Genomic DNA, 23,354 nt, shown 5'->3' with positions numbered 1-23,354 from the left:
TGGTATGTTCCCTTTCAGCCTTTATTTGTCAAGACTAACCTGAATTTCTATGACATAGATTAATATTACTTGTTTTATACTTGTCTAAGGGGAATCATAAAGCAGGTGCTTTTTTGATTCTGACTTTTTTTTTTATTCGGTATTGTTTTCACTCATCTGAACTGTTCCATGTATAGTAGATCATTCATTCTCATTTCCTCTGTAGTATTTTATTGTTACTCTTGCAATCCATTCATTCTGCTAATGATGAGAAGTTAGGTAGCTTTCAATTTTGACCTTTATGAGTAGTGCTTCTGAAAACATTATAACATCCTTTTGTTAGACATGGATGCATGTCTGTTGAGAGCCACAGCTGAAGGGGCCCCAGCAAACTTCCAGCTGCCAGCTGATTGGCTCCTCTGCATGATGCTCATTGGGCTGTTTCCCCGCCCTTTCAGACCACGGAGCTGCTCACTGGGGGACTCTTTTGGCTCCGCCCCCCCACCCAGTCAATCGGCCTCAAGAGCAGGAGGAGTGTGTGTGTGTGTGGGGGGGGGGGGGGTTGAGTGGCTTGTGGGAAGCCGGTGGTGGCAGTTGGGCTCTGAGGGAATTCCTGAAGAGCTCATGTGGTGCGGTGTGTGTGTTCTAAAAATAAAGTTCATTTCTGCTTGATAAGTGGCTGGTGAATTGTGCCCAGCCAGACTGCAGCACATGTCTGTTGCTCCCTTGGAAAAAAAAAAAAAAAAGTTTTGTTTTGTTTTTTTTTGAGCCGAGGTCTCGCTTTGTTGCCCAGGCTAATCTTGAACTCATGAACTCAAGTGATCCTCCAGCTTGCGCTTTCTGAGTGTTGGAATTGTAGGCATGTGCCACTGTGCCCATCTTGTTTGTAAAAAATTTAACGGTGGTGTATACATGTGTGTATTTCTTTATGTACTTACTTATAGAAGTTATATTTTGTTCTTCCTTGAATCTGCTTGTCACTTATGATTTTCTGTTCCCTGCGGATCTTTCCAAAATTACCTTTAAATAAACTCTTTAAAGCATAGAATTTATATCTGATAATATCTTAAATTTTGGCTTGTTTCAGGTGTTAATTATATTTTTCTAGTTCTTGCTCATCATGCTTTGTTTCCATATGTGCCATTCATTGCTCTTGAAAGAAGTATTTGTAAAAATAATTTCAGAGGCTGGGAGCAGTGGTGCATGCTTTTAATCCCAGCAGCTCGAAGGGTGAGACAGGAGGATCTCGGGTTCAAAGCCAGCCTCAGCAATGGCGAGGCACTAAGCAAGTCAGTGAGACTCTGTCTCTAAATAAAATACAAAACAGGGCTGGGGATGATGCTCAATGGTTGAGTGCCACTGAGTTCAATGCCCAGTACCAAAAAAAAAAAAAAAAGAAAGAAAGAATTTGAGACCTAGGATGAAGGTGCCTTTCTGGAAAGAGGATTTGCATTCACTTATGTTGGGAGCCCAAGGACTACTTAAAATTTAAAGCTTGAGACTTTTTTGGCATATTCATTTGATATGAATTCTTAATGCCAGTTCATGTGAGGACTGATTATTTCTAGCTCATCCTTCTGTATGACCCTGAGTATGTAGCCTTTTGGGATCTAAGCTCAATGTGAAGATCTCCTATTAGACTCACCACTTTGGATGATCACTGGGCCTTTAATTTTGTCCCATTTCATTGTGAAGTTATTGGAACTAAAGTTTATATTTGTCTGGCATGTCAAATAACTTTAGAATAAAAATACCTGCAGTTCCTGTTTTGTTTTTAGTTTTGGTCTTGTAATCTACTGTCTTGTACATGTTCAGTGTTGTTAAGTTTTGGTTTGTAATACAGCATTATTTAGTTTTTGGTCATAGGGTTGGTCCAAATTAGCCTACTGTTATTGAAGATAGCAAGTTCTTGATTTATATTTCAGAAGGATATCTGTAGTTGTTTTGTGTGGAGAATACACTTTAGAGCAAGTTGGAAGGTGGGGGAGGGGAATAAACAGGAGAGCAATTAGGAATTTGTTAATATAGTTCAGGTTAAAAATGAAAATGGTTTAGTTCAGGGCATATTTTAGAAGGAAGAGGCAGTAGGATTTGGCAATGGTTCTGCGTAAAATGAGATAGAAATAAAAGTCAAGGGGTTTTTGTATGATCAGCTGGAAAAGTAGATACACTGTATCTTGCGATGGAGAAGAGTGAGAGGAACAAGTTTGGGGAAATAAATGAGTTCATTTTGGGGAATGTTATGTTTGAGATGACTGTAAGTATCCTGTGGAGATGTTGAGTAGGCAGTTGGTGTGATGTTTGGAGTTCAGGATTGGACTGGAAATATGTATTTGAGAATCATCAATATATAGATGACTTAAAGCCATGAGAGTAAATGAGATCACCTGGGAGGTGAATAAAAATAGAGAAAAGAGGAAGTTTAAAGATTGAGGCTTGGGAATTCTAATGCCCAGAGTTTGAAAAGATGAAGATTCATAAAGGAAGCTGAGAAGCAGTGGTCACTGAAGTGGGATACCCAAGAGAGTAGTGCCCCAGAAACCAAAAGCAGAAGGTATGTTAAGGAGAGAAAAAGCAGCTTTGTTGTATGTTGCTGAAAGTTTAAGTATATTGTTATAAACTGAAAATTTATTGTTATATTTGGAAAACAGTTTTTGGTTTCTTTAATGAGAGCTGCTTCTAAAGAGGTAGAGATGAAAGTCATATTGAAGGTGAGCTCGAGAGAGAAGAGTTTGGAAGAAGTGGAAATGCAAATGTGGACCAACCAGAGGAGTTTAGCTTCAAAGTGGAGCAAAGAAATAGAAGAAAATACTGGAATGGAGCTCATGGAGAAGTTTTTGTTTTGTTTTTAAAAAACAAAAAAATGATGGGCTCTATCATAGCAAATTTGTATGCTGATAAGGATGTTCTGATAGGAAAGAAGAATTGATATAGGAGACAATGCCGGAACAGAGAGGGGAATAGAGTTCAATAAATAAGCAGAGAGATTAACCTTACAGAGGAGGGTGAATACTTCATTCATAGCAGTAGGATTGCTAAAGGTAGTGATGGGACAATGTTTCTGTTTTCTCAAAGAAACAAGGTCACTTGATGAGAGTGATGAGACAGGAAGCATGAAGGAGGCTTAGAAAGTGGAGAACATTGAATGTTTAGTTTCTTCCTAAATAAAACATCTTCTCACTCAGGAGTTGTAGTAATCTAGTTGTATTAAACATTTGAAAACTTCCTTATAAGTACGTTGAATTATTTAAAAATAATTTCTTTAAGGTGTGACAAATATTGGTTTTCTAAAAGAGTCTTAAGTAGAAATGCTATCCCCTAAGTGTGTGTAAATCAGTTTTACAAGTTATAAAAATGTGTACTTTAGAAAGAATATTTGGCAAACAGAAAAAAAGTGCCCCACTAAATTCCTACCATGAAAGCCTAGGGGGTTATATTTTTCCTTTTTAATGTCAAGATCCTTATTTCTTTATAAGTATAGTTACACTCATGCTTTAAATGCAAATTGTCATTCAGTGATTATCAACTATCTTGTAAATATTTTTCCACCTTATTATTATTTTGGTGCTGGGGATTGAATCTATGAGTCCTTTACCACCGAGCTACATCCCCAGCCATTTTTAAGTTTTTATTTTGAGATAGGTTCTCTCTGTGTTGCCCAAGCTGGCCTCAAACTTGGGATCCTCCTGCTTCAGCCTCCTGAGTTACTGGGATTAAGGTGTGCATCACTATGCCCAACTCTGTTACATAGTATTTGTGACCATCAAATAGTTGGGTCATTGCTGAGCAATATCCTATTGTTAGATATTTAGGTTAACAGTTTTAGTTGTTTCATGTAATTATCTTGAACAGATTTTTCCTAAGAGCTTCATTTTATACCTTCCTTTCATTACTTGATCAGTGGTGTCATGTTTTTGAGCTGTAGAACTTAGAGAATAATTCTGGTTTGACTTTTCATTGTGAGTTCACAGTCATACTATGTTAAAATAGATTCTCTTTTCTGATTTTACTAATTATATGTTAGATTTTGAAGTTTTCACAAAGAAACAATGTGTGCCTTGGCTGTTTTGTATTTAAATTTGAGTATAATTTATGTCAAATTTTAGAGCGTATATTCAAAGTAAGAAACTGCATGTTTTAATAGGTTGATCCGAGGATTAGTTTTGGATCATGGTGCCCGTCATCCAGATATGAAAAAGCAAGTAAGAGATGCATTTATTCTTACTTGCAATGTGTCACTAGAATATGAAAAAACGTAAGTGATAATTTCTCTTTATAAATTTTTAAACTGTTTTTTCTAAAAGTGTTTTAAAATCTCTTCCCTCCCAGATTTCTTCTGTTTCCTTCTTTCCCTCTGTCTTTATCTTGTTTTTATTAATCTTTTAGAGAGGTGAACTCTGGTTTCTTTTACAAGACTGCAGAAGAGAAAGAGAAATTGGTAAAAGCTGAAAGGAAATTTATTGAAGATAGAGTACAAAAAATAATAGACCTGAAAGAGAAAGTCTGTTCTGAGACCAATAAAGGATTTGTTGTCATTAATCAAAAGGTGAGGAAAAAAAAACATTTAGATTTTAATTATTTGTAAGTTTTTTTCAGTATTTCTCAAAGTGTGCTTTATGGACCCTGAGGGTTCCAAGGACCCTTACAGGGACTCAGATGTTAAAACTATTTTTATATTAATAATCCTTTCACATTGTGTTGACATTTGCAATGATGGTGCAAAAGCAATGGTAGATAAAACTGCCAGCACCTTAGTACAAATGAAGGCAGCAGCTCCAACCATCCTGGCAGTCCTCATCGTCTTTATGCCACACCACCACACACTTGCAGAAAAAAGAAAGGCAGTTTCATTTATGAATGTTTTGATCAAACGGTAACACTAGTAAGTTTTATTAAATTTTGATCCTTAATGCATTCTTTTATAAATCTTGAGTGATAAAATATGAAATACACAAAGAGAACTTCTACTAAAATACCAAAATGGGATGGCTGTCTTGAAGGAAACCCTTGAATGATTGATCTGTGAGCTAAACTAGTTACTTTTATTCATTTTTAGCTTGAAAGAATGACTGATTGACAAACTATATATTATTTAGATTTGGGTATTTGGAAGATTTTTCTGAGAAATGAATGAAGCAATTCTATCACTTCAAGGAAAATACCTGACAGTGTTTGTTGCCAGTGGTAACATATGAGTCTAATGTAGTTAAGTATCCTGTATATAATCAATATATTTTTTTAATATTTATTTTATAGTTGGACACAATACCTTTATTTCACTCATTCATTTTTTTACGTAGTACTGAGGATCGAACCCAGGGTCCCGCGCACACGAGACGAGTGCTCTACCGCTGAGCCACAACCCCAGCCCCAAGTTAATCAATATTTAATAAATGACTAAACATGCAGGATTTTTCAAAATAACACATAGATAAATAATGCATTTTAAAGTATAAGACCAATGTTTGAGCATAGTGATGCAGGCCTGTAATTCCAGTGACTTAAGAGGCTTGAGGCAGAAGGATTGCAAATTTGAGGCCAGCCTTGGCAACATAGTGAGACTGTGTCTCAAAATAAAAATTAAAAAGATTGGGGATGTAGCTTTGAGGGAGAACACCTGTGGGTTCAATCTCCCATATCAAAGCAGAGAGAAACTCAACTCACCAGATAAGAAATATGTACCTCAAAAGAAGACCCCCAATGACCCACTTCCTCTAGTCACACTCTACCTGCGTTCACTTAAACCACTTAGTTAATCCCCTAATCAATTCAGCTCTAAACACTTGCATTGTGTCATATGTGAGCTTTTGGGGGATATCTCACATCTAAACCATAACATATACAGTATCAGAGAAGAATACCTAGTTGTCTGAAAAGGCTTTTAGGGATTGAACCCAAGGGCATATAAGTACTGAGCCATATTCCCACCCCCATCCCCTTTTATTGATTGATTGATTGATTGAGACAAGGTCTCACTAAGTTGCTTAGAGCCTCACTAAATTACTTAGGGCCTCCCTGTGTTGCTGATATTGGCCTTAAACTTGTGATCCTCCTGCCTCAGCCTCTTGAGTCACTAGGATAACAGGCATGTGCAGCTGAAAAGTCTTTAAAAATATTTCTCTTTCCAATTTTTATCTATGTGGTGGGGCCAGAGTTCTTTATGTATCTGAACCAAAACAGCATATTATACCAAACCGAATGCAGAAACAAATATGAGAATCTACCTGTCTTTTATTTAGACAGACATTAAAGAGATTTGCAAAAATGTAAATCATTTTCATGTAAATCATTTTGGAAAGTATAGTAAATTTTTATTAAAAAATATTATGTTAACATAAAATAGGTATATTATTTTAATGGTTATCAAATATTTTTAAATTTATTAATTTTAATTTATGATAAACAGATATAGCTCATATAAACAAAAGCTCTTTGGGTTCTTAATTTTTAAGAGTATAAAGTGATACTGAGATGAAAAAGTTTGAGAAATGCTCGTTTAAAATATGTTTATGCCTAGGAGAGTAGCTCAGTGGTAGAGTGCTTGCCTAGCATGGGTTTGATATACAGCACAGAATAAAGTTTACAATTTTTGTGTTATTTAATTATAGGGAATTGATCCATTTTCCTTAGATGTTCTTGCAAAACATGGAATAGTAGCTCTTCGTAGAGCCAAAAGAAGAAATATGGAAAGGTAAGCTTGTGCATTATACATCCCAACTTCTTTAAACAAACTGAAGTTATTCCATGTTTAATCCTTTTAGTTTATAAGTAAACATTGTTGAACAAAATAGTAGTGTACGAATTCCAAATTTTGTTCTTAATTTTAATAAACAGTTGAAATTGTAAAATTAGAGTCAAGTACAAGGAAGGTTTTCATATTTTTAAGAGAGATTTTAAAAACAATGCAATGGGATGTGATCTCACTTATATGTGGAGTCTAATAATGTTGCAGTCATAGAAGTAGAGAGAAAATCGTAACAAAGGCACACACCTGTAATCCTAGCAACTCAGGAGTTTAGGGTAGAAGAATTTCAAGTTCGAGGCCAATCTCAGCGACTTAGTGAGGTCTTAAGCAACTTAGTGAGACCTGTTTCAAAATAAAGAATTGAAAGGGCTGGGGATGGTAACTCAGTGATAAAGCACCCCTGGATTAAATCCCCAGTATGGTAGGGTGGGGTAGATAGGAGAATGGTAGTTTACCAGAGGCTAGGAAGTTTGGGGGTTTAGAAGATGTAGGTCAAAGTATACAAATTTCTGTTAGGAAGAATAAATTCAAGGATCTATTGTACAACATAGTGACTGTAGTTAATAATATACGTATTGTTGAAAATGCTAAGACTAGATTTTTAAGTGTTGTCACCATAAAAATGATAACTACGAAAGTTAATGCATCTGTTAATTAGCTAGATTTAGCCATTTTGCTGTGTGTGTGTGTGTGTGGGTAAAATTTCAAAATATCATGTTGTATGTTTTAAATACATTTATTTGTCAACTAAAAAGTAAACAAATTGCCCCCAAATAATATAACACAGCAACTATGTAATCTTCTATGTTAGATCCTTTCATCTTTAAGAAATTAGCCTTTATGTTTTCCATAACCAAAACTATGTAATTTCAGACTCTCTCTTGCTTGTGGTGGAGTGGCTGTGAATTCTCTTGAAGACCTAAATGCAGAATGCTTGGGACATGCTGGTCTTGTATATGAGTACACACTAGTGAGTATTTTTGTGAATAATTGTTATAGGGCTGGGGTTGTAGCTCAGTGGTGGAGCGCTTGCCTAGCATGTGTGAGGAACTGGGTTCAATCCTCAGCACCAATAAATAAGTAAAATAAAGGTATTGTGTCCATCTACAACTAAAATAATATTTAAAAATAGTTGTTATAAAGTGAATACTAAGCCTTTTTTAAAAATACTAACTTTTTAATTCATATTTTGCATTTTGAAATCTATAGGACAGACTTTGCAATTTATTTACCTAAATATTTTTAAGAGTTCAAATACAATTTATTCATTTATTTATTTTTTGGGGGGTACTGTGAATTGAACTCGGGGGTACTCAACCACTGAACCACATCCCCAGCCCTGTTTTGTATATTTTATTTAGAGATAGGTTCTCACACAGTTGTTTAGTGCCTCGCAGTTGCTAAGACTGGCTTTGAACTCGCAGTTCTCCTGTCTCAGCCTCCAAGCCCCTGGGATTACAGGCGTGCGCCACCGCGCTCGGCCACAACTTACTTTTAAATATATTTTTAGTTATACTTAAGAAAAATTCACATGAAGAATAGATTCTCATATAAAATAAGTCTTGATTTCATAATGACATTGAATATTAAAGTTATATCTGTGTGTGTGTCGGGGGGAGGAGGGTGCTGAGGATGGAACCTAGGGTCTCACACATGCTCCACAAGCGTTCTACCCCTGAGCTACATCCCCAGCCTGAAATTCTTGTGTCGTTCTTTAGGGTGAAGAAAAGTTCACTTTTATTGAGGACTGTGTTAACCCTCGCTCTGTCACCTTGTTGGTCAAAGGACCAAATAAGCATACTCTTACACAAATCAAGGATGCCCTAAGAGATGGACTTCGTGCCATCAAAAATGCCATTGAAGATGGTAAGGTCTTTTTGTGATGGATATGGACCTCACATATTTTTTAATTAGTAATAAATCTGTCATGATATATATGGTATTTCAAAAGATAAGAATTGTTAGTATTTTTTCATTTCACTTTGGACCGTGTGTTGTTTGGGTTGTAAATATTTTTCCTGCTGGGCACAGTGGTGCATGCCTGTAATCCCAGCAGCTCAGGAGGCTGAGGTAGGAGGATCATGAGTTCAAAGCCAGCCTTAGCAAAAGTGAGGTGCTAAGCAACTCAGTGAGACCCTGTCTCTAAATAAAATACAAAATAGGGCTGGGGATATGGCTCAGTGGTTGAGTGCCCCTGAGTTCAATCCCCGGTATGCAACCCCCCTGCAAAAAAAAACAAACACAGAGTTTTCCTTTGAAATGTTCTTAATATTCTGCTGTCCTCCCTAATTAGTTTATGAAATGAAAAAGTACTTGACTTATAATGTCACTATTTACTTTTAAAAGTCTATTTGTATTTTATTAATTTTTTTGTAGTTATAGCTGGAAAGTATGCCTTTATTTATTTTTATGTGGTGCTGAGAATCAAACCCAGTGCCTCACAAGTGCTAGGCAAGTGCTCTGCCACTGACCTACAGCCCCAGCCTTAGAAGTTTATTTTTAAAAGCATGAAAATTTTTATAGCTAGAATTCATTCTGTTACCTCAGGTGCAGTATTATTTTATGAAAAAATTAGGAAGGAATATTAGCATTTATTATTTATTAATAATTTATAACCAACTTTCTTCTGAAAAGGATTTGGGGTAGATAACTTATTTAAAGTAGGATGATAGGCACATGAAAAGATGTTCAACATCACCAGTCATTAGGGAGATGAAAATCAAAACCACAAAGAGGTACTCTTTCTCAACCTCTGAGATGGCTATAATAAAAAAGCTGGACAACAGAATGTAGACAGAATGTAGAGAAACTGGAAACTGAATGCATTGCTAATGGAAAGTGTTGGAAGACATGTAGTTCCTCAAAAAATTAAACATGTAGTTACTGTATGACCGAACAAGTCTTAGGGATATATGTAAGAGGGTTGAAAACATGTTCACACAAAAACTTGCCCACAAATGTTCATGGCAGCATTATTCAAAATAGCTAAACATGGAAACAATCCAAATGTGCATTGGCTGATAAATGAATAAAAAATGTGGTATTTTCATGATAAGAGTATTATAAAGTACTGGTATACATTACAACATGGATGAACCTTGAAAACATTGCTAGGTCAAAGAATCCAGATACAAAAGTCCTCCTATATGCTTTCATTTATGTGAAATGTCCAAGAATGACAAGTGCACATAGACAAAAAGGAGATTAATGATTGCCAAGGACTGGGAAGGGGAGAAGAGTGATTGCTAATGGGCACAGGGATTTTTTTGGCGGGGGGAGGGATGCTGAAATGTTCTGAAATCAGTGGTGATGATTGCAGTCTTTTTTTTAAAATATTTTTTAGTTGTCAATGGACCTTTATTTTATTTATTTATATGTGGTGCTGAGAAACGAACCCAGTGCCTCACACATACTAGGCAAATGCTTTACCACTGAGCCACCACCCCAGCCTGATTGCAATGTGTTGTAAATATATTTTTTATATATATATAATTTTTTTTTTTGGCACCAGGGATTGAACTCAGGGGCACTTAACCACTGAGCCACATCCCCAGCCCTTTTTTGTATTTTATTTAGAGACACGGTCTCACTGAGTTGCTTTGGGCCTTGCTAAGTTGGTGAGGCTGTGATCTTCTGCCTCAGCTTCCCAAGCCGCTGGGATTTAGGCATGCGCCACCATGCCTGGCAATATATTTTTTAAAATACTGAAAAGTACACTCTAAGAGGTTGAATTTTATGGCATGTGAGAAAGATAAGAAACATAAATAATGGTTAGATTTGTTTGATAAGCAGAAACAGATATGAAATAATGTAAAATTAAAGTTGAAGTGGAAAGTTAGAACCTAGAGAAAAGAATATAAATAATAGCAAATATAATAATCAATATTAATATTTAACCACTATGAATCACTATTAATATTTAAGTTACCAGAATATACATAGATTTCATTACCAAAAAAAGAGAAAATATATTAGTTCCTAATTGGAAATAATATGGGGCTTTATATATGGGTCACTGTCTGCTTTTTATAGTCAGAAAAATATTGTTGCTATTTTGGGGATTGAACCCAGGGGCACTTTAGCACTGAGCTACATCTATAACCCTTTTTATTATTTTAGTTTAAGACAGGGTCTTACTAAGTTGCCCAGGCTGACGTCAAATGTGGAGATACTCCTGCCTTAGCCTCTGAAGTCACTAGGATTACAGGCATGCACCAGCATACCAAATTTTTGTAGTTACTTTTGATAGACTCTTGAAGCCTTTGATAGTTACACTCAATTCTTAGAATTCAGAATACATAGATGGATGAATAAACTACTATTTTTCTTTATCACTTCAACCACTTATTTTTTTAAAGAATTTTATTAAGATATAATTGACATAAGGAATCGCACATATTTAAAGTGAACACCCCTGACCATCATCTCAATTGAGATAATAAACATATCCATCACCCCAAAAATGTTCCTCAGTGCCTATTGATAATTCCTCCCTCTGCTTCTCCCCATGCCACCCCATCTCCAGGCATTCATTGGTCTGCTTTCTGTCATTACAGATGAGTTTGCCTTCTGTAATACTTTATATGAATGCAATAATATAGTATGTTCTCTTGTTTTATTTATTTTTTAAAATTCTTTTTAGTTGTTGATAGACTTTTATTTTATTCATTTATTTACATGCAGTGCTGAGAATCGAACCCAGTGCCTCCATATGCAAGGCAGGTGCTGTACCACTGAGACACAACCCCAGCCCCTGTTCTCTTGTTTTAGTATAGCTTCTTTTTTAAAATTTTTTTTTAGATGTTGATGGGCCTTAATTTTATTCATTTATTTATATGCGGTGCTGAGAATCGAACCCAGTGCCTCACACATGCTAGGCAAATGATCTACCACTGAGCTACAACCCCAGCCCTTAGTATAACTTCTTTGATACTGATTGATTATTTTGAAATATTTTATCTTTCTGTGGTTGATTCTGTTTTATTGTTAAATAGGATTCCTTTGTGTGAATATACTATAATTTATCCATTCACCTGTTAATGGAATTTAGTTAGTTCCAGTTCTTGGCTATTATAAATATAGCTGCCATGAATAAGTCTTTTACAGATATTTATTTATTGGATAAATGCCTAGGAATCCAATGGCTATGATAGGTATATATTTAATTTTTTAGAAATTGACAAACTGTTTTGTCACCTTTACATTACACCCATAATCAGTGTATGAACATTCCTGTTATTCTCATCAATACTTGATATGATAGGCTGTTTTAGCCTTTTGAATATTAAACAAACAAACAAATTAGGGTTTTAATGTGCATTTCCCAATGATTATTGATGTTGAACATCTTTTTATGTGCTTGTTATCCATGTATCCTTCATAAGGTTTCTGTTCAATTTTTTGTCCTTTTTGAAAATTAGATTGTTTTCTTATTGTTGAGTTTAAAAGTTCTTTTATGTTATAGATTCAAGTACTTTGTCAGATATATGATCTGTAGAGTTTTATCCTTCTCTGCCCATAGCTTGTTGTTCTCTAAAGAGTGTGTTTCAAACGGAAGTTCTTAATTTTGAGGAGGTCTAAGATCAGTTTTCTTTCTTTCACAGATTATACTTGTGGTATGGTATCTAAGAAATATTTACCTAACCTAGGGTCACAAAATTTCTCTTATTTTTTTCTTTTTAAAATGTTATTGTCTTAAGGTTTACATTTAGGTCTTTGCTTACTTGCTTGCTTGATTTCTTTCTTTCTTTCATGGTGCTTCATGGGAGAGCAGCATGTCATAGCCAAATACATTTATTATAACATTATATGACTAAAACTACTTATTCTGTAAACATACCGGTTTTCTGTGTCTTCAGTTCATCTTAATCTATTTAGTTCCCAGCATCTTTTGAAAACCTCTTTTGAATGTGGAGTTATTCATTTCAGAGAATAGCTCTGCTGCATTCCTAATGGCAGTGGAAGGTGTTTAACAGACACTGCTTTGTAGCAGAGATCCATGGCTGCCTTTTTAAAAAAAAAAAATTATTTTTTAGTTGTAGTTGGACACAATACCTTTATTTTATTTATTTATTGTTACATGGTGCTGAGGATGGAACCCAGGGCCTTGCACGTGCTAGGCAAGTGCTCTACCGCTGAGCCCCAACCCCAGCCCTCCATGGCTGCCTTTTGATGACAAATTGTAAGTCTTCATCAGGACTAAAATATTATCAATCAATCAATCTATCTATCTATCTATATATCAATCTATCTATGTTGGAATGGCCTTCAATTCAGAGGTGTCAGTCCTAGGTGGCCAACTCCATTGCTGTGGACCAGAGATGAGGCACAGCACATTGTGGTGGAAGGGTATGGTAGAGGAAAGCAGTTCAGGACACAACAATCAGGAAGCAGTAGGTCTATGATTCATTTCAAGTTAATTTTTGTATATAGTTCAGGATATGGATCCATGCTCATTTTTTTCACGTATAAGTGTTACATTGTTTTAGCCCCATTTCTTGAAAAGAACATGTTTCACCACCAAATTCCCTTGGCATCTTTATTAAAAATCAGTTGTCCAGCTGGATGAGGTGATCTGTGATCCCAGTGACTGGGGAGGTTGAGGTAGGGAGATCTCAAGTTAGAGGCCTCAAAGTAAAAAAAAAAAATAGAAAAAGGCTTGGGATGTGGCTTAGTGGTTAAGTGCTCCAGGGTTCAATCCCCCATACTAAAAAAAAAAAAAAAAAAAAATCAGTTGTCCATATTTTTGTGATTCTATTTCTGTGTTCTTTATTCTGTTTCATGGATTTATTTGTCTTAATGTTAATATTATACTGTCTTAATGGCTATATATGTCTTTAGATCATTAGTGTTAAGCCTCACATTTTGTTCTTTTTCAAGTTATTTTGTTATCGAAGTCCTTCGCATATGAATTTTAGAATCAGCTTGTCAAGTTTTTTTTTTTGAAAAAGACTGTTGGGATTTTGGTTGGAATTTCATTACCTCTGTAGATCATTTTGGAGATACTTGATAACAATATTGAGTCTTCCACCTCATATGCAGAGTATTTCTCTCCTTTTATTTGGGTCTTCTTGAATTTATCTCATCAGTATTTTTTATAGTTTTTAGTATGAGTTTCTCAAATTCTTTTTTTTTTAGATTTAGCCCTAGGTGTTTCAGATAGTTCGATTACTATTATATTTTAAAATTTCAATTTCGGGCTGTTAGTCACTAACATATAGAAGAAATACAGTTGATTAATGTGTATTGATCTTGAATTCTACAGCCTGCTAAACTCACTTGTTAGTCTGAATAGCCTTTTTAAATAAAAGTTTCATTGAACTTTCTATATAAATGGTCATGTAGTCTACTAATAAAGACAATTTAACTTCTTCCTTTCTGATCTGGATGACTATCATTTCTTTCTTTTTTTTAATTTCATGGGCTAGAACTTTAATACAACATTGAATAGAAATGATGAGAGTGGACATCCTTTACTTACTCCTAATCGTAGATGTCATTATATTTTGGATCTGGAATTTCTCTCAAAGCCTCACTTGTTGAAGGCTTGGTTCCCAGTGCAGCAATGTTCAGAGATGGAGCTTTTAGGAAGTAATTGGATCATGAGGGCTCTGATCCTGTCAACAGATTAATCATTGACGGAAAATATGAGAGGTGGGACCCAGTTGAAGGAAGTGGGTCCCTGAGGCCTGCCCTTCTCCCCAGCTCCCCTCCTCCTGGGCTTCTTGGCCTCTGTAAAATGAGCAGCTCTGCTGTACCATGACTTCTCTGCCAGGATGTTCTGCCCTACTCCAGCCCACAGCAGTGGAGCCACCCCACCATGCACTAAGACTGCTGAAACTGTGTTACAAATGATAGATCATTCTTCCTTTAAGTTGTTTCCTCAGGTATTTTGTAAAAGGAAAGAAAAGCTCATTAATACAGATAGAAAGCATTCCATTTTTTGCCATTATATATTTTATCAGCTGTAGATTTTTTTTTCTAATCAGGCTGAGGAAGTTGTCTTCTATATCTAGTTGAATGAGAGTTTTTATTATTTATTATTATTGTTATTATTATTGTTGTTGTTATTGTTGTTGTAGTATTAGGAGATTGAACCTAAAGACTTGTGCATGCTAAGCTCTATCACTGAGCTACATTCCAAGCCTTTAGTTTTTTGTTTTGTTTTTTTTTTTTTAATTTCAGACAGGATCTCACAAAATTGCCAAGACTGGCCTTGAACTTATGATTTCCCCTTTCCTCAGTCTCCTGAGTAGTCGGTATTACAGGATTGTGTCACTGTGCACTGCAGTTTTTTTTTTTTTTTAATCAAGAATAGATACTGGATTTGTCATGTGCTTTTTCTGCATCTATTGAGATGATCATATTATTTTTCTTTTAGTTTTTTAAAGTGGTAAATTATACTGATTCAAACATTCAATCAAGTTTACATTCTTGGAATAAACTACTTAGTTATAATGCATTTGTATTTTTTAAAAATAAATTATTCTTAAATTTTAAAACTTAAAATTATTCTTAAATTGTGATAAATATGTATAATAAAATTTATGGTTTGACAATTTTTGAGTGTATAGTTCCAGTAGTAATAAGTGCATTCACACTATTGTACAACCACTACATGATCTACCCACACATTTTTCATCTTGTAAAATAAAACTGTACCATTAAATAATAACTTCCCATTCCTACTCTATCCCCTTGCTTTTTTTTTGAAAATGGAAATTTAATTAATTGATTTATTTGCAGTTTTGGGGATTGAACCCAGAGTACTAGGGTTGCTGCCCCCACAATTCTACTTTCTTTCTCTATGAATTTTACCACACCATGTACCTTATGGGAATAAAATAATACAACTGGTCCTTTTGTGTTTGACTTCTTTCACTTAACATAATGGCATCAAAGTTTATCCATGTTGTAGGATAAGCTAGAATTTCCTCCCTTTTTAAGATTGAAATATAATTGATTATTATATTGTATGTACATACCACATTTTATTCATCTATTCATCTGTTGGTGGAAACTTGTGCCACAGCTACCTTTTGGCTTTTGTGAATAATGCTGTTAAATGGATTAGCCTTTTTATATATTGTTGGACTTGAATGACCAAAATTCTGTAAGAATTTTCACGTCTATATAAGGGGTATAGGTCTCTATATATTTTTTCTTGTAATGCCTTTATATATTTATTTATTTGGTGTTAGAATAGTGTTCTCTTTATAGAATGAGTTGGAAAGTCTTTCTTCCTGTTCAAGGTTTTTAAAAATTTGAAGTGTGTAGGATTGGTATTACTTCTTCCTTAAATGTTTGGTAGAATCTGTCAGTAAAACCATCTGAAACTGGAGTTTTCTTTATGCGACAGCTTTTAACTACAAATTCAATCTCATTGTTAATAGATATAAGGATATTATAGTTTCCTCTTTTTTTATTGGACTTTAGTAGTCTGTGTCTTGCAAGAATTTGTCCATTTCATCTAAGTTGGGACCATCAAATTTCTTCCCATGAACTAAATCTGACTTGCTGTTTTTGGTAAAGTTTTATTGGAACACAGACATCCCATTTCTTCATGTATTGTCTGTGGTTATTTTTGTGTTAGAGTAGGAGAGTTAAATAGTTGGAAAAGAGGTGATATCATCTACATAGCCTAAAATATTTATTAACTTGCCTTTTGCAGAAAGTTTTCCAACTTCTGATCTAAGTTTTTAATTTTATTGGTATAAAGTTGCTCACAATATTCTTTTATTATTAATCTTAATATTGGTATAATATGTATTGATGTCACTTTTCACATTTATCATTTTTATTTCATTAATTTCCACTATGATCTTTATTGTTTCCTTTCCTTTGCTTACATTATGTTTCATTTGCTGTTCCCTTTCTTATTTCTTAAGGTATAAGCTGAGTTCATCAGTTTGAAGAGCTTTCTTTTCTTTTTTCTTTTTTTTTTTTTTTTTGGTAATACTGGGGATTGAACTCAGGATGTTATCACCAATGCTATGGGAATGTTCTACCACTGAGATACACCCCCAGCCCCACTTTTTTGAAAATTTTGAGACAGAGTCTCATTAAGTTGTCCAGACTAGCCTTGAATTTGGCAATCCTCCTGCCTCAGCTTCCTGAGTAGCTGGGATTACAGGCATGTGCCACCACACCTGACTTTCTTCTTTTCTAATGCAGGTGTTTAGTGGTACAGATGTCTCTCTACTGTTTTAGCAGCATTCCACAATTTTTGATATGCTGTTTTCACAGGGGGGTGGGATCAGGGACATTTTCAAAAAGTACTAGTAATCTCTTAAACTGGGTAGTTAGGTACATGGGTTCATTTGTTTATTTGTACATTTATTCTTTATACCTTATACATACGAATATTCTTTTGAGTATATTCTGAATTTAGCAAGGAACCTTTTTAAAAAGTGTGAGCAGGATATAAGGATATAATCACATTGTGGGTAAACAATTCTTTCAGTGGTTATGTGGAAAGTGAAGTGGAGAAAGGACATAGTAATTTAAAAAAGGATATGCAATAAAGGAAGCAATTGTGGTTGTATAGTTTTGTTTAAAGATAGGTGGTTTTAAAGCAAGTTTGTGATTCAAATAAGTCATAAGTCTTATAAAACTATACAAGAAGATGTAAAAGTAATAACCTGGTTTGAAAATTGATATGTTTAAGAAAAGTTCTTGCCTTAGAAGAGTAAGACCACCTAATTTTTTTCTCAGGTAGTGAGACAGGTAAACTAAAACAGTCCAATGAGGAGAGACTCTTAGTAATGGAGACCTCACTATGGAGACAAGTTATGTCAAACTTGCTTCTTTGGTTAAGGAAAAGCAACACTGAATGTATACTTCTAAAAGATTATACATATTATTAATTAAAATGCCACCCAAATGAGGAACTTGTACACTTTTCCCACAGGTGATTATGTCTAAGGATATTTGATCAAAGAAGAATATTCTGACCTCCAGATACAGAGTAGTCGCCATGAAACTTGGTTGCCATAGATTTAATCTCCAAAAATATTTTTAAACATTTTCCAAATCAACAAAATTTTAACTGTGGTTCATCTACTTAGGATGCCACCCCACTGCTGCCCCCCAAATTATATATATAATCAGAGAGTCAAATCTGGCCACATCACCTGTATTATGGATGTATTTTCACAAGACTAATAGTGAATTACTTTTATATTTGGCATTAAACTCCTGAGAGGTGAGGATTGCCCACAGTTCCTCTGAATGTGAATTTCTTTGTTGTCCATAAAGAAATCCTTAGTGCCTCACTTATTGACTCATCCTGCCATTTTTTTCTGTGACAAATGTTAAGAGCATGGATGGCTCCAAGCTGAAGTACCCCTCTCGAGACAATAGCAGTTTGGGTTCTGCTCTAATGCAAACAACAAATACTTCATTGAGTCTCAAGAATTTCAACCCAAAAACTCTGCCCAAAGTATCTTGGCCTAAAAAGTTTTCAAATCAGATATTATAATTACCTGCTACTATAAATTATGAATAGCTACCTTTTCCATGTAGTCATAGAAGAATAAGATGAAGGTGAAAGTGAAAAAAAAATCTACAATTTATTTGCCAGAAAATAAAAAATGAAATTAGATATTTATAGCCATTTATCTATACCATGCTTAATTATTATTTTTTAAAAATATTTTTATTAGTTATTGATGGACCTTTATTTTATTTATTTATATGTGGTCCTTAGAATCAAATCCAGTGCTCACCCATGCTAGGCAAGTGCTCTACCACTAAGCCACAACTCCAGTGCTACCATCCTTAATTATTTAATTTCATAATGCTTTGTAGGACAACTAATTACTCAGCTGTGTGATTTATTTGACTTCTGTATATACTTAAAAATATTGTAGGGGTAGGCAAGGTAATAGATCATGTTTGCTTGGCTGATTGCATTTTCCTCTTCCTCTCTTTTCCTATATGGTGTATCTTGCCAATCATTTTTTCCTTGGATAGGTTGTGTGGTTCCAGGGGCTGGTGCAGTTGAAGTGGCAATAGCTGAAGCTCTTGTTAAGCACAAGCACAGTGTAAAGGGAAGAGCTCGTCTTGGAGTCCAAGCTTTTGCTGATGCCTTACTCATTATTCCCAAGGTACAACCATTCTACTGGCCAAATAATAACTGGTTAGATCTAAAGATGTTTAATTGCATATTGTCCATACTGTTGAACAGTTAGCAGAGGAGAAAGACAGGTGCTAATTTGTAAATCCTCACACAGTTTTATATATTTTACACTCAAGCAGGGAAATTTTTGGGTTAATAGCTCAGATCCTTTTAGGAGTTTCATGAAATAGCCAGATTATTCTCTTGGTAGCTTTATCAGCCATTTGTTGGGGACCACCTTGACATGAGCCTGTTTTGGAGTGCGGATGTCTCTCTCCCTTTTACCACAGGTCATGGCTGTCTTCCTGAAGATGAGGGGCAAAAAAGGGCTGCAAATATGCTTTCTTTGGCAAGTGGCTAGGAGAAATTGAGGGACATGTGGCTAGAGGACTAGAGAAAGAATACTATTCTCCTTTTTTCCACATTTAAAAGAATTTTTCAAGAAAGGAAATTAATGGGGTGAGGGAACTCAAGTGTCCTCAGAATTTAGTGTGAGGTGCATAGGGGAAATGCTTAAATAAATAAAAACACTACTAAATAGACAATATTTTGATGTAGTTTAAGGATGGAGTTCTTCAAAAGGAAATGATTACTGTATTGTGGATATATTTTCAAAAGACTAATAGTGAATTAATTTTATATTTGGTGTTAAAATATATATGTAAAGGTATTTAACACATGTATTTATTATTATTTTTATTCATAAAGGTTCTGGCTCAGAATTCTGGTTATGACTTGCAGGAAACACTAGTAAAAATTCAGGCTGAGCATTCAAAATCAAAGCAACTGGTTGGCATAGATTTGAATACAGGTAAGAAACTGGAGAAAAATTAATTGCTTAATAAAGAAAGAAGATATTCTTCATTGATCCAGATCTTATAGTAAGGGGTGGGTGTTTGGGTGAATTTATTACTTAAATATTGGATGCCTCTAGTTTACTTTTAGATCTCTTAAAACATCCAGAGTCATGAGGGTGTACCGTTTAAATCTAGGAAACTGGATGAGGTCACCTTGGGGGTAAGTGCAGAGAAAGAAGAGAAGAATAATGGATTGAACCTTTGAGTACTCCAACATTAAGAGCTCAGGGAAAAGGAACCATTAGTACAAAAGAAAGAAAAATAGGAGAGTGTGGTGTCCTGGAGGACAAAATACAAGAGGGTGTTATCAGCTGTGTTAAATTCTGCTGCTGGATGAGGCCTGGAAATTGACCACTGGATTTAACAACATGGAGGTCATTGATGACTCTGACAAAAGTAGTATTAAATATTGTCAGACTATACCAATCAACACTGATTGAGTACAGCATAGTATTTAAATGTTTTATTTGAAGCTGGGGTTGTAGCTCAGTGGTAGAGCACTTGCCTATCACTTGCCTACACTGAACCATGAGCAAGGCTCTGAGTTCAATCCCCAGCACTGTTTAAAAAAAAAAAAGAATATATATATATATATGTGTGTGTGTGTGTGTGTGTATGTTTACTTTGCAGGGGAGTCAATGGTACCAGCAGATACAGGAGTTTGGGATAATTATTGTGTGAAAAAACAACTTCTTCACTCTTGGTAAGTTGGTAGTAACATAAAGAGAAATATCATTAAGTGTATAATTGATAACATTAAAATATTTCTATTATTTTTGTGACCATACAGTGGAAAAATTGTCAAGCACTTGAGAAGGTATGACCCAGTTATTAAAACTAGCTTCTATAATTTTACATTCCCTTTTATATTTTGGTTGTAGCAGTATTAGCTGTAGGAAAGGTTAATCTCACTGTCTGAGGGGGAAAGGAAAGAGCAAACTTTTCTGAAATAGTACCATCTGCATTGTGTGGAAAATCAAACCATGTGCTTAACAATAAGCCTAGTTTTGCAGGAATATAAATCAGTCTTCCACCTTATCAGCGAAGGAGTTGAATTGTGATACAAAGCATGATTTGTATTTATAATAGCTTTGCCTTGTAAAATCTCACACTAACATAATTGAAGGAAAAAGTGCTTCATAGCTGCAGGTTTCTGGGGAAGGATAAGCACAGGGTAGAGGCTTTACTCACTCTCATCTCTTCCCTTAGCACAGTGATTGCCACCAACATTCTCCTGGTTGATGAAATTATGCGAGCTGGGATGTCTTCTCTCAAAGGGTGATGAAATGAAATCCAACTCTTCTGGAAGACAATTCAGGGCATCTGACATTCAACTGTTGTTGGATAGCCTGGGCCATTCTTAATTTTTACAAAATAAATGTAGCTTATATATTATGGTTTAAATCGTCTCAAAGATCATCAAATTATAAAGAGCCCAAGAAATGTTTTCACAGTAAAAGGATATAATGGAAAATTTTTTTCAGAGTCCTAACTCCTTACTCTGTGTTTTGTAAGCTATTGCAATTTTTATAAAATAGAATCTATTATGATTGTTAGATATTTTGTGATAACTTTTAATTATTCAAATATGCAGCACAGGTTTTAGAATCTAAATCAATTCCCCATTTATCAGAGGGTATAAACGTAGTAAGACAAACTGTTTGCTGTCTTGAAAGTCCTTCAGTAAATTCTTGTTGCCACTCTTTCCTTTCATAAATATAGCATCACTTTATGGATTGCATTGATTTACATTACCTGATATTTATTTAATAGATATCTTATATTTTACCTGGCTCTTTTGTGTATTTGATTTTATGTGTGATCAACAACTTAGGTTACTGTGCTAATTCAGATCTGAATATATAATGAAGTACTTTCACCTGAAAAGGTGGATATTGTTAGCATCAATTCTTTAAAATAATTGTTTTGGGCTTTGAATGCCTCTGTTTTTTTTTTTTTTTGGTTCTTTTTAGTTGTGCATGACAGTAGAATGTATTTTGACATATTACACATACATTGAGTATAATAACTTCCCATTCTTTTTTAAGTTATTTTTTAGTTGTTAATGGACCTTTATTTTTTATTTATTTATATGTGGTATTGAGACTCAAACCCAGTGTCTCACACATACTAGGCAAGCGCTGTACCACTGAGCCACAACCTCAGCCCATAACTTCCCATTCTTGTAGTTGCACATAACGTGGAGTTACACTGATCATGTATTCCTATATTAACATAGGAAAGTTATGTCTGATTCACTCTACTATCTTTCCTCCCATCCCCCTCCCTTCCCTTCATTCCCCTTATATAGGTATTACAGTAATATCTTTCATGTTCCAAACTCTAGAATTAATCTATTATACTTTTTAATTGTTGTTAGGTTCCTTTTGGTTAACTTTTCATGGGTCTAAGGGATTAAAATATGGTAGGTACATTAATGGATCTTTGATCTATTTGTGCATGTAGGTTTCCCCTAGTTTAACACCTATAATTTTATAGTCATTTTTTTTCACTTGAAATGTTGTCAATATCTTTCCAAGTCAATAATTAAACTTCTGAACTGTCTTATGTGGCATTTCATTGTATGGTTACACTTCAATTTATTTTGAAAATAAATCAAACAATATCCTATTTCTATTATAAATTTTATGTTTATAAATAATATAATTCTATTTTTAACTTTTTTATTATAAACAAAGATCTCCTTTTTAAACCTATGCCTTATTCTGTAGTATAGGACTTTTAAAATGGACATACCATGCATATTGCTGGACCTTTTCTATGTAAAATGTTTAAATTAGGAAATATTTAAAATGTAGAAAAAGGAGAGCAAATAATAAACACTTTGTACCCTTTACCTAGCTTTAATCAATAGTAACATTTTGCCATGTTTGTTTTTGATTTTCTTTTTAAGAAATTAAAGTGTGAATGTTAATTAAAGCATCATTTTTAACCACTCATACCCCATCATTTGCTTTTCCTATCCTTTACCCCTAGAGATAATCTTTGACCCCTGTGCATTTTTTTGTTTTTAATATATGTGCAAATATCTGGGACAGTGTAAAGATATTCTTTTTTGGCTTGAAAAGTATAAGTAGTTATCCTATAGATATGCTTTTGCTGCTTTTATTTTCCACTTACTTCCACTAGGGGTTGAACCCGGGGCACTCTACCACTGAGTTACATCCCCAGCCCTTTTTATTTTTAATTTTGAGACAAGGTCTCACTGAGTTGCTGAAGCTAGGTTTGAACTCACAGTCCTCCTGCTTCAACCTCCCTAGTACCTGGGATTACAGGCATGTATGTGCCTGGCTTGTGTTTTCTTATTCAGCATTTTAGTTCCATTTTGTTTTTAAATTCCCTAAATTAGTCTTATAATAATAATTATTGTTTTATAAAGTCAGTTCCTATTGGGTTTTTCATGTTTATTAATTTCTTTGTTCAATAGTACCTTTCTTGCAACTATTTTCTTCTTTTTGGGCTCACTTTCTGCTTTTGTCAGCTTTTTCGCTGCTGTGACTAGAAGACCTGACAAGAACAATTTTAGCAGAGGACAAGTTTACTTGGGGGGATCATGGTTTCAGAGGTCTCAGTCCATAGAGAGCCAGCCCCATTCCTTGGGGTTCAAGGTGGGGCAGGACATCAGGGAGGAAGA

At 34.7% G+C, this 23,354-nt stretch overlaps 1 protein-coding gene across 4 annotated transcripts in view; it reads left to right on the top strand.

The window, feature by feature from the left end:
• LOC139702287 (T-complex protein 1 subunit zeta-2) overlaps positions 1 to 21,493 on the top strand; it is a 52,334-nt gene extending 30,841 nt beyond the window's left edge. For 3 of the 4 annotated variants that reach the window (XM_071603032.1, XM_071603033.1, XM_071603030.1), the window contains exons 6-14: positions 4,124 to 4,234; positions 4,366 to 4,525; positions 6,588 to 6,670; positions 7,598 to 7,694; positions 8,443 to 8,590; positions 18,698 to 18,831; positions 19,551 to 19,653; positions 20,330 to 20,402; positions 20,909 to 21,493. In XM_071603032.1, coding sequence (XP_071459133.1) covers positions 4,124 to 4,234; positions 4,366 to 4,525; positions 6,588 to 6,670; positions 7,598 to 7,694; positions 8,443 to 8,590; positions 18,698 to 18,831; positions 19,551 to 19,653; positions 20,330 to 20,402; positions 20,909 to 20,981 — 982 coding nt within the window. In that variant the 3' untranslated portion in view covers positions 20,982 to 21,493. The remainder of the gene's footprint in view (positions 1 to 4,123; positions 4,235 to 4,365; positions 4,526 to 6,587; positions 6,671 to 7,597; positions 7,695 to 8,442; positions 8,591 to 18,697; positions 18,832 to 19,550; positions 19,654 to 20,329; positions 20,403 to 20,908) is intronic. The other variant, XM_071603031.1, reaches the window with a different exon arrangement.
• Positions 21,494 to 23,354: the final 1,861 nt, after the last annotated feature.

The sequence above is a fragment of the Marmota flaviventris genome, chromosome 17, assembly GCF_047511675.1.
Source record: "Marmota flaviventris isolate mMarFla1 chromosome 17, mMarFla1.hap1, whole genome shotgun sequence".
In the NCBI taxonomy this organism is placed as follows: Eukaryota; Metazoa; Chordata; class Mammalia; order Rodentia; family Sciuridae; genus Marmota; species Marmota flaviventris.
The sequence above is the reverse complement of the archived record's forward strand: the minus strand, read 5'-3'. Positions and strand labels throughout refer to the sequence as shown.